This window comes from Mirounga angustirostris, unplaced genomic scaffold (assembly GCF_029215605.1).
Source record: "Mirounga angustirostris isolate CCGP_5_RB_7025 unplaced genomic scaffold, mMirAng1.0.hap1 SCAF_5, whole genome shotgun sequence".
Taxonomy (NCBI): domain Eukaryota; kingdom Metazoa; phylum Chordata; class Mammalia; order Carnivora; family Phocidae; genus Mirounga; species Mirounga angustirostris.
In genome coordinates, this window is record NW_026991713.1 from 112,286,762 (window position 1) to 112,299,271 (window position 12,510).

General features: G+C 38.6%; 1 protein-coding gene across 9 annotated transcripts in view; it reads right to left on the bottom strand.

Annotated features, from left to right (window-relative positions):
• Positions 1-12,510, bottom strand: part of ZNF438 (zinc finger protein 438) — a 190,663-nt gene that overhangs the window by 160,224 nt on the left and 17,929 nt on the right. For 3 of the 9 annotated variants that reach the window (XM_064591891.1, XM_064591890.1, XM_054507307.2), the window contains one exon: positions 12,063-12,116. The exons of the other annotated variants lie outside the window; for them this stretch is intronic. In XM_064591891.1, the coding sequence (XP_064447961.1) occupies positions 12,063-12,102 (40 nt within the window). In that variant the 5' untranslated portion in view covers positions 12,103-12,116. The remainder of the gene's footprint in view (positions 1-12,062; positions 12,117-12,510) is intronic. 9 annotated transcript variants of the gene reach the window in all.

The following is a 12,510-nucleotide window of genomic DNA, read 5'->3' on the forward strand; positions in this document are numbered from 1 at the left end:
AGGAACTGGCCTTGGGAGGTATGCCAGACACCAGTGGTTGCCTTCCCAGTCCACTCTCCTTCCTGGAAAACAGAATCCTAATTTAGTTCTTCTCTGGGAGGTTTGGAGGGCCACAAATCTTGACTAGTTTAAGGAAATCATAGGACTTCTATACCCCTTGCCTGGACTGGTTTAGAAATGGGTTATATGATGTACGTTCAGGTAGTGAAGCCTGCTAAGCTTTTTTCACTCTACAAAAAGACATAAAAGAAATGCTATGGCCTGAATTTTTGTGCTCCCCACCCCCAAAAATTCACAGGTTGAAGCCCTAATCCCCAATGTGATGGTATTTGGAGGTAGGGCCTCTGGGAGGTAGTTAAGGTTACATCAGGTGATGAGGAGCCCCCAAAATGGTATTAGTGTTCTTACAAAATGAGAAAGAGACTAGAAAGCTTTCTCTCTGCCATGTGAGGAAACAGCAAAAAGGTGGTTGTCCTCAAGGCAGAAAGAGGCCCTCACCAAGAATTTTCAGGCAACTTGATCTTGGACTTCCCAGATCTGTGCAAAATAAATGTTTGTTGTTTAAGCCACCCAGTCTATAGTATTTTATTATAGCAGCTGAACTGCTGCTGTACAAGACAAGAGACACCTTCCTTTCTTATAATCTTAGGTGCTTGGATATGAGGATATGAATCTTAGAGCTAAAGCTGCCTGCCATCTTCAGACCAAGAGGGGACAAGCCTGAGGACAAAAGCTAACTCATCCAGGATGTTAGAATGGAAAGATCGATCCTGAGAGCCTAATGACAGCAGTTAGCTGCTACATGAACCAACTATAAAACCATCTTTCTTCCAAATTTCTAGTTATATGAGATCGTAAAATTTACTTATTATTTTCAGTTTCAGTTCAGTCTTCCATTACTTGCCAGCTGAAAGCATTCTGATACAGAAAGACATTTTCACTGAGATGGGTATAAATGAAATTAACTTTGCCTATTGGAGACATGGGAATTTGAGGGAGTTTCAGACTAAAGTTTCATTTATTAAACAAAATGAAGCTCATATAGATCTATTTTATAAAGGGACTGCCTTAACAGCTCTTTTCTACTTTAAAATATTTAGTATTTCTAATGATAACAATAGTCATGAGGAAGATGATGGTGATAAGCTCATGGTTATTAAAGTATTTTTAAAAGCTAGGAATTTTATCCTTGTATTGTTTACCTTCTGCAGTCCATTTGACTTCAACAGTGAAATCATACCAATATCTTCTACTTTCTATTTATATCAATTTTCATGTCAGCTTCATTTTTCAAACTTTCTTGGTATATAACACTATACCACAATACAGTTTACAGAGGGAACCCTTAACTTGAAAGAACAAACACTCTGAAAACCAAACAATGTATAAAAAGATTTCTATTTTTATTTCCATACATTTTCTAAATCTGTTCAAGAAAAGAAAATATTTTAACTGCATCTGTGGAATGATAACTTTGATTCATATCAAGGGGTAGAAAATCAACACTGTAGCATGTAGATAAACACTAGAGAAAGTAAATTTGAGCACAAATAACAAAAAGCACTAGAATTGTATGCCTATCCAAGCAGTCCCCAAATGGAGAAAAACAAAATTGGAAGTTAAGTTTTAAGACAGGTTTTGAAGCCCAAAACGTTTTTCCTATAGAAACAATGTTACTGTGAGTCATTCCATTACTGGGCCAGTCCATAAAACCCTTATAAAACCATACGCATAAGACTATTGTTTGAACTACACCCAGACAGAATAATACTTTTTCCTTTGGAAAATACATGATTTTCTCCCTCCACCCTCTCCCAAGTCCCAGGAGGGTGGGCCTAGCCATGGAGTCTATTCACCTCTCCAACCTCATCGTTACTCTCCACACTGCACGTTCTCTGGGTTGGCCACACTGCCCTCCTTCAACCTGCAGGGTCTTTTCCCCTTGTAGTTGCTGCAGTCATGCCCTCCGGGGAGGACCTCTTCCAGGTCACCTTCCTCAGCCTTCTCATCTCAGCTTAAATGATACTTCCTCAAGAAGACGGTTCCTCCTCCCCACACTGCATCACTTGTTCCTGCTGCACTCCTCACCAGCATTTCTCCCACTGTATTGTAATCACTTTGCTTAGCCTCCCTGTAATCTCCGTATTTGGGGGATACATCTTACTTGCTACAATTTTAAACCTAGAGCATAGATGAGTAGCTGGCATTTTGAAGATGTTTAATATATATTTTTTTGTATGAATGAATTTACATAACAAGGTACTTCAATTTGTTTTTAACCTGACCATGGAGTACGTAACCTGATCTATGGTCACTACCAGGAGACAACGCAGTTTTCCAAAGATTTCTCCACTCCTGAATTTCTACCTACACATTGTTCATAGAGAGGAGGCTACCTATCCAATTTCTTCCCCATTGCTAGTTTATAAAGTAACTTAAATAGAGCACTAAAATTCTAGCAAACAGAAGTATATATTCTAATATTATCTTTTTCTTGTAGGTAATGTCATTCATTCTTTTGTTTTGTTTTTTTAATTCAATTTAATTATCATATACTATATTATTAATTTCAGAGGTAGAATTTAGTGATTCATCAGTTGCATACAACACCCAGTGGTCATTACTTCATGTGCCCTCCTTAATGCCCGTCACCCAGTTACCCCATCTCCCCACCCATCTTCCCTCCAGCAACCCTGTTTGTTTCCTATAGTTAAGAGTCTCTTATGATTTGCCTCCTTCTCTGTTTTTGTCTTATTTTATTTTTCCTTCCCTTCCCCATGGTCATGTTTTATTTCTTAAATTTCATATATGAGTAAAATCATATGGTATTTGTCTTTCTCTGACTTATTTACGTCCATCAACAGATGAATGGATAAAGATGAGGTATACATATACAATGGAATATTACTCAGCCATCAGAAAGAATGAAATCTTAAAAAAAAAAAAAGAAAGAATGAAATCTTGCCATTTGCAATGACGTGGATGGAACTAGAGGGTACTATGCTAAGGTAATGTTATTCATTCTTATGGCTTTTACTACAATCGATGAAATGCTAATTCCCAAATTTGTATCGCTAGGCCTGATTTGTCTCTTGCCTTAAAAATCTAAATTTCCAGGCATCTACAATTTTATACCTGAATGTCCCATAAGGACTTCACTCCAACGTTTCTTTTCTCCTGTGTTCCCCGTTTCAGATAATGACATTACCATCTGGATACTAGAACCTGACACTCAAGTTCTCTCACTCTTGTTACTTATTGGTCCATGGACCAACAGTGCTTGTTGTTCATCACCTGTAATATTTTTAGAAACACAAGATTGTGCCCCACCCCAGACCTACTGAATTAGAATTTACCTTTTAACAAAATCCCCAGGCAATTCATGTACATATTAAAATCTGAGAAACACTGATCTATAAATTCCTTTTTCTCCTTACCCCCACGTATCAAGTCCACAGGAAAACGTCTCATATATATTCCTTCCCAACTATTTCTGTTACTGCCCTGATTTAAGCTGTCACCTCCTGTCTGGAACATTGCAATGACCTCTTAGTTGATCTCATTCCTCTAATCCACTGGTTCTCATCCAGAAGTTCATAAGAGACACTCTGTTGTACAGCTAATTTGGGAAAAGCCATATGGTTGGCTGACCAGAACTGTGCATAATAGAAAACTTGTCTTACCTATGTTGCAATCAAAATCTAGGGATGCATACATATGGGAAGGCATGCAAAAATAAAAGCGCAAAGACTGAGAACCACTCTTCTGGTGTCTCTGCACAACAATCATTCTCCATACTGACCTCAGTTTTCTTTCCAAAATACAAATATGATCATGTCATATCCCTCTCTAAAGTCTTTCAGTGGCTTCTGCACACATCATGTACTTCCACACCTCCCCCTTTCTGTTCATGCTTTCCTTTTTTCCTCCTTTTGGCAAAAATCTTGCTCATCTTCTAAAGTCCTGCTCAAGAATCAACTCACTGGAAAAAAAAAAAGAGAGTCATCTTATCTTGCCAATTTTCTTGGTAAATAACTGATTCCCCCTCCCCTTGCACCCCACCATATGTTCATCACCTGATCATGGCTGCCTATCTTCCCTGCCAGACAAGGACTTCCCTGAAGGCACTCTGTATCTCAGTCACTGACAGATGGTAGATACTCAAAAAATATAAAAGAAGTCAATTACCATTTACATCTGACATCATCAAAAGCTGTAGAACTTCTCACTGATAACGTGAATACCTTTATAAACTATAAAATACTAAGTACCATATATCTAAAAGATGGAATCATTTAGGAAATGAAACGAAATGAAAATACCTCTCAAGCTAGATACACCCAAGCATAGTAAAAGTTTAAATATGCTTGGAGACTTAATTCACAGTCACATAAATGCAGCTACCACTGTGAGCCCACAATCTGGGTAGGTCCACCCTGCCATAGTTAAGCCATATAATTTAATTAGACAAGAAGAAGAGTTTAGCCTTTGATGAGGAGAGGGGGAGATAAGTCTGCCAGTTGACTTTAAAAATTATATATTTTATCATAAAGATTAAAAATTTATCTTTTTATACCACACCACAGAAGATGTGGTATATATATATACAATGGAATATTATGCAGCCAGCAAAAGGAATGAGATCTTGCCATTTGCAATGACGTGGATGGAACTGGAAGGTGTTATGCTCAGCGAAATAAGTCAATCAGAGAAAGACATGTATCATATGACCTCACTGATATGAGGAATTCTTAATCTCAGGAAACAAACTGAGGGTTGCTGGAGTGGTGGGGGGTGGGAGAGATGGGGTGGCTGGGTGATAGACATTGGGGAGGGTATGTGCTATGGTGAGCGCTGTGAATTGTGCAAGACTGTTGAATCACAGATCTGTACCTCTGAAACAAATAACGCAATATATGTTAAGAAAAAAAAGAAGAAGAAGAAGATAGCAGGAGGGGAAGAATGAAGGAGGGGAATCGGAGGGGGAGACGAACCATGAGAGATGATGGACTCTGAAAAACAAACTGAGGGTTCTAGAGGGGAGGGGGGTGGGAGGATGGGTTAGCCTGGTGGTGGGTATTGAGGAGGGCACATTCTGCATGGAGCACTGGGTGTTATGCACAAACAATGAATCATGGAACACTACATCAAAAACTAATGATGTAATTATGGTGATTAACATAACAATAAAAAAATTTAAAAAAACTTATCTTTATATAATAAAGAAAATTATTATCTGTAATTTAAAATCATTAACATTTCATTTTTTGCATATTACTTTTCAAATGTGGTTAAATCACACTAAACATACCATTTTGTAACCAGTTATAAAATTCTGCCATAGATTATACTCCTAATTATACTTTCAGTGACCACATTATTTTATCATCTTGACATACCTGTAGTTCATTAAAACATTCATCAAGTTTCATTAATTCAGTTCAGCATTTATTGAACAACTGTTGTGTGCCAGGCCCTGAGACACCAGACCACCCCTAATCTCAAGAACCCCAACTCAAGTGGCAGGGGTTGACGCATATACCCAGCACTGCAGTGGAGTGCTGAACGCACATCAAGGATGGCTCACCAGCACTGCTAAGCGGGGTGGGATGCCGCTCCATCTGAGTGCTGCTCTCAAAGGATGAGAAGTCCACAGGAGGTCAGGAGGAAGAGGGGGGAAATGCAATATGGACAAGGCATAAGAACCTAAAATCACACACAGAGAAAGGCAGTGGCTGAGAGTACAGCCCAAGAAACAACTAAACGTGAACAGCGCCCACTCCATTAAAACCTCACCAGAACTGGGAGTTATTTTAATTTCCAGTACTTTCAAGAGAATAGAAAGGGTGACTCAAGGTAGATTTAAAATGCATTTCTTTGATCACCTGTGATGATGAACATATGCCAACATTTTTATTACTAATTGTATTGCTCATCTAACTGTTAAAATTTTCTGTCCATGTATGTACTAAGTCTTGATATTTTTTTCCTCATTAAGTTTAAGAGAACTCTTCAGGTATTACAGATATTAACCCTTAGTCACACCTGATACGAGCATTTCCCCCAGTCTATGATTTATAGGTCTTAAATGTTATATATTCACACTGTTGACCGATTCTTTGGTGAGTTTTTCACTGCTCCAATACTGAGTTATCGTACTGAGTTACTGAGTTATCACTAATCTGATAAATATTACATTCCCTTTTCTTTTTTAATATTTATTTATTTATTTGAGAGAGAGAGCGCGCACACGCAAGCATGGGGGGAGGGGCAGAGGGAGAGGGAGAGAGAAGCAGACTCCCCACTGAGCGCAGAGCCTGACGTGGGGCTCGACTTCATGACACTGAGATCATGACCTGAGCCGAAATCAAGAGTCAGACGCTTAACCAACTGAGCCACCCAGGAGCCCCTATATTCTATTTTCTACTGAGTTTTCTAAAGTGTGACCGTAAAAATATTTAGCTCTTGATACCAGCTAGACCTGATAAAGACATGATGTACACAAACATTCACATATAGCCATTAATCTCCCTCCATCTATCCTACTCCCGTTCCCTTTGCCAAAATACAGCTAAGGAATTCCTTTGCATACAAACTCTTCATTTCTTTTTTCTTTTTTTTTTTAGGTCTTTTTATTAAAAAGTTTCAATGTACATTTCTTTGCATGGTCTAAGTTTTACAACTACATGACATCCAAAGCTCAAAAATACAGTTTCATGACTAAAAAGAGATGTTGGAACATTTGTTTGCAAGAATTAGAAAAATAATTTGATTTGTAGATATTGCCTACATTGGACATTTATTATATTCAAATTCCCTTACCTAACTACCAATGCTGGGAAGAGAACAGCTGGAGCAGGTGTCCTATGCACTATGTTTAGAGATGGCCCTGAAACAGCCACATCCTCTATGAAAGAAATAAGAATTAATATTTTAAGGTACATATAAGGACACAAAATACTTAAGGGATCCATCAGCAATAAAAACCAGGGCTAATTTTGAAGTACTGCTGGCAACATTTCAGTCCTATACCTTCTACATCCCCAAAACTAGAAACAACCTGCATTTTCTTTGAGGGCTTGGCATGCCATAGCCTTTTGACTTGATGTTATGGCAGGCAATTTTAAAATTAGAAAGGGGGGCTTGGTCAAGTGGTTTGCAGTTGAGCACATCTGACTCCCACGGGAGTTTGGAAATTGGAGGGGGGAGGACACATTCTAGATGTCACAATGAGGGAGCACACATTGCTACCAGTGAGGAACCACAGATCTGAAGTGTTCCACTACATATAAGGCAATCTTGTACAAAATGTACACCCCAGATGCCAATGGCCACCTCACTTTAGCTTATAGCCCAAGATGACTTGCTTCCAATGTCTAGTCAAGGCAAATCTCCTGACTTCCATTTGTTCTATCCACCCTGCCATAGGTACTTGTTTCACAGCGATAGGGCCTGCCACAGGGAAGACTGGGAAGTGTACCTGGCTTTATTGGACTTCCTCCTTACTCCTCCTGTGGAGACTCTCACTTTACTGCCTGTTCTGGCCTGAAGTCATTCAAGTATCCCCACAAGTTCCTGGGCTTTGGCTACACTCTTCTCACTCTGATCCACCAAAACCTGTTTCCTGGAAGTTTTCAGCAAATACCTGATAAACAAATCACTCTAAGATACTAATCTCATGATAATACAATGTATTCTTCTTCCAAGGGATATCTGTATTGAAGATTTAATCCAAAGATACCACTTCTTACCGTCCCCTCTATTACCACCCTGGTCCAAGCTACTACACCATCTTTCTACCTGGATCACCACAGCATTTCTTAGCAAGTGTTCCTGCTTCAACCTTCTAATTCATAGTCTCTTCTCAATAGTGATCTATCATTTCCTAGCCCCAAGCCCTCTGATAGCTCCCTAATTCACTCAAAATAAAAGCCAAGTATTTCCAATGACCTGCAAGGCCATAAATGAAATGAGGAAAGCTGGAGGAAGAGTGTACCAGAAAGAAATAACAGGAGTCTACTTTGGTCACGTTAAATATGAGATGCCTAGGAGACATTCCAGGGGAGCTGCCAGAAAGGCATTATCCTCAAGATCCTCAGACAAGAGCTTTAGGCTAGACAAATGGCTCTCACCTGGGGATGATTCTGCCCCCCAGGAAACACTCCGCAATGTGTGACACATTTTTGGTTGCCACTTGTGGGATAGAGGGGGTTCTACTGGCATCTAGTGGGTAGAAGCCAGAGATGCTGTTGCGATACATCGTACGGTGCACAAGACAGCCCCCTGACAAAAATTTACCCCATCTAAAATGTCACTAGGTGCTGAGGCTGAGAAAATGTACGCTAGAGAAATAAATACGGGAGACGCAGTCAAATAGATCATATTTAAAACCAGAAGTACAAGGTGAGAAAAATAAGAAACCTTGAGGAGCTCCTCTTCCAGCAGTCAGGTAAAAGTGGAAGAACGAACACAGAAGACTGAAAAGGGTCAGCCAGAATGGGAAAAGGCAATGCAGGAAAGGATGGTGGGCCAAAGGCCAAGAGAAGAGTGTTCCTGAAAGGAAGCAACACTCGACAGTGGTCCACTCCAGGGAAAAGGGCTAAGATGGCAAGTGACACCGGTCAGGGGTAAGGTTTGAAAGAATGGAGGAGGTGTGCTGTGGGCGTAAGAGAACAGAGGCACGTGGGAAGGCTGCCAGGCAAATGAGGCTGCTGTATACATCACTCAAGCGAAACCAACAGGCAGTTAGTTGGGCTCCTCCAGTCCTCTGGCTTTGCCAGATGGGAGAGATCAGAGAGGTGCAAAGGAATAAGGGAATCTGCAGGACAGCAATCTGAATTGGGGCAGCTAGGGCTGGAGAAGGAAAAACTGATGACAGAAGGGAACTAAGGAACAGAGAGGAGTGGGGGGAGGGGCTTAATGAACTGAAACACTTGATGAGTCATAAACATGTTTCCATAACAATAAATATACTCCTCCACCATGCTTTTAATTGTTCCATATTAATATAATTTGTTTCTTAATACTATTAAGGGAAATGTGATTTTACTTTAGTAAGAAAGAGCTATTTACTATCTGAACACTGCTCAGGGTCCTATTTACTTTGCCAGACCAGGATGAAACAGCATTTGTGGAAAAGACCATGTAATCATAAAAGATATGCTAAATAACAGTCATGGGTTAAAACACTGGCGTTTTCGTTGCTCATATTGCAACTCTGAATGACTTACTTAACCTCTCTGATCCTAAATCTCTTTACTTAACAGAATGTGGTAGGCACAGTAGGCACCCAAATCCCCTTCAAGAATATCCACATCCTAATCCCTGGAATCTGTGAATACATTATGTTACATGGCAACCAGGATTAAGGTTGCTAATCAACTGACCTTAAAATAAGGAGACTATCCTGGAATACCCAGGTGAACCCACAGGAACCACAAGGGTCTTCAAGGGAAAAGAGAGAAGTGTAAGAGTCAGAACCAAAGACTGCCTGTGAGACTTGACCCACCACCACTGACTCTGTAGATGGAAGGAGGGCCACAAGCCACAGAATGTGGGCAGCCTCTAGAAGCTGGAAAAAACAAGAAAACTGATCTCCCCTAAAACCTCCAGGAAGGAATGCTGTCCTGCCAACACTCAGTAACACCCATTTTGGGTTTCTGACCTCCAGAACTGTAGGATAATAAATTTGTGTTGTTTTAAGCCATGAAGTTTCTCTTAATTTGTTACGGAGCAATAGGAAACTAACACCAGGTAAAATGAATCAACTACGGTATCTGTGTAACCAAGAATATATACATAAAGTACCAAACAGAATGCCTAGGATACGGGGAAACATTTATATAGCTGTTATTGGTATTACTAGTGCTAATACCATCACAGCACCAAAACCAATGGTAGTCAAGAGAAAGAACGCTGACTCAGTTCTAGAATTTACACAACTCTGTGACCTAAGACATCTTAGTTAACCTTAGTTACCCTACAGGACTCGTTTCTCTCACTTATAAAACAAAATGAGGGGGCCTAGAATACATGACTTCTAAAGTTTCTTCCAGCTCTAAAATTTTATAATTCAAAACCTAATTCTTTAATGACATTCTACTTATTGCTAATTAACAGATTCAGAAAATCCTATTAAATAAAAACAGTAAGCCAAGCAGTTTTCATTTAATGTTTCAACATTCCCAATATTTTATATTGCTGAGTTTTATATTGCCTTATAAAGTTGAGTCGTGGCATAAAAATCACAGACCTGCAAGCAAGGGAAAATATCTAAGTCATCCTGCTACTATTTAAAGGCCTCACAGTCAAACTACAATATTATCTTCTCAAGTAGCTCAAAGTATATTCCCACACATTACCTCATTTATTCTTTTTTTTAATAGCTTTATTGAGATGTAATTCACATACTATGCAATTAACCCTTTCATAGCAGATGATTTACTGGTTTTGGCATATTCACAGGGTTATAAAACCATCACCGCAAACAATTTTTTAGAACATTTCCATCATCCTAAAAAGAAACTCTCTATGCATTAGCAGTCATTCCCCATCTCCCTTCTCCAACCCTTCCCGGCCACTAATCTACTTTCTGTCCCTATAGATTGGCCTATTCTGGACATTTCATATAAATGGAATCATACAACATAGGGCAATTTGTGTGTCTGACTTCTTAGCATGTTTTGAAATTCATCCATGTTGCAGCATGTGTCAGTACTTCATTCTTTTTTCATGCTAAACAATATTCCACTGGATTGTGTGAAAAATATGCCACCACATTTTGCTTATCCATTTCATCAGCTGATGGACATTTGGGTTGTTTCTATGTTTAACTATCTGGAATAATGCTGCTATGAACATTAGTGTGTAAATGTTTATGTGGATGTGTGTTTTGAGTTCTCTTGGGTATAGACCTAGGAGTGGAATTGCTGGGTAACATATGGTAACTCTATGTTTAAACTTTTTAAAGAACTGCTAAGCTGTTTTCCAAAGTGGCTGCCTCCTTTTCTCCCACCAGCAATGTATGATCGTTCATTCCAATTTTTACCACATTCTTACCAACACTTGTTATTATCTATCTTTGATTATAACCAAATAGCTGGTATGAAGTGCTATCTTTTGTGATTTTGACTTGCTTACCCCTATGACTAATGATGTTGAGCATCTTTTCATGAGCTTATTTACAATTTATAAGTCTTCTTTGGAGAAATGTCTATTCAGGTCCTTTGCCCATTTTTTAATTGTGTTGCTTTTTTTATTACCAGGTTGTAAGAGTTCTTTAAAAATTCTGGATACAAGTCCACTGTCAGATAACTGATTTTAATGTATGTATTTTCTCCCACTCTATATACCTCATCTAATCTTAGGGCAGCTACTTAAGCTCAATAAACAAAGTCTGTGTTGCTATCCCCATTTTACTGGTAAAATTGGCATTTTATATGATTAAATAGACTTGAAAACTGGCAGACTCAAAAAAACAACAACTTACAGCTCTGCTCCTATTTTTATTAGTTTAAAGGGGCCATATATTCATGGCAACACTGTTGACCACACACCCAGGATGGCGCCCTCAATCAACCCTGATGCTGCCCGTATCAATAACCAGGTAGTATTATTTCCACAGTTATATCAAAGATGATTCGTTCATTCACTCAAAAAATAGTTATTAAGTGTTATGTGGCAGGTGCTATGCTCAGGATGCATTTGTGAACATGACTTCATTAACCTTATAATTTGGCAGTGTTATACAAAATCCCTAGTGCTAAATCAATTTCCTAATGGCAAACCATCCAAACAAAGAAATTTATCTTAGTGCTTAAAAAACCACCCTCAACTCTCAAGAAGAAACATTACAGATTTTAATGCAAGGGATATCCTATTTTTTTAAAAAATCCAAAGTGTCAAACTTACTTTGTGGCCCAGGATAACCTTGTTTTGAGTATTGACCTTACTAGGCCATCACTTGGTTCTTATAAATCCTTTTTATAATGCAGCAATGTTTACTTTAATGACATCTGTCAAAATGAAACCCGAGTAAAAGAGGAAAATACTCATATTTTTACCTTTAACCAGAAAAGCCTGAAGGCTCAATGTCTGTATCATAGCCAGTTCCTAACCTGTACGAATAAAAATGTTATGATAGCTCAATTAAACATAAAAACAAAAACACAGAATTACAAATCCAACCACCTAAAAAGGTAGTTCTAACCTGGTCTATCAAAGTAACTTTAATGCAAAGCAGAGGGACTAAATATCCCCAGGAGACTGAAGGCATAGTACTAAATGGCCCACACAAACTTTATATTTCTTGGCCTTGTGTTTTGTCCACACAAATGTTATTCTAAACTATAATATACCTATTTTCTTATTTAAAAAATGTTAGCATTTTTAATTAGAGTCAATAAAAGAATTTATTGAGAAAGATCTCATGGTTTATAATTAGAACTACATTCATTTTTGTTGTGCAGATTCAGTAAATTAAATAACAGCTAGTAAAACTAATACTGGGGA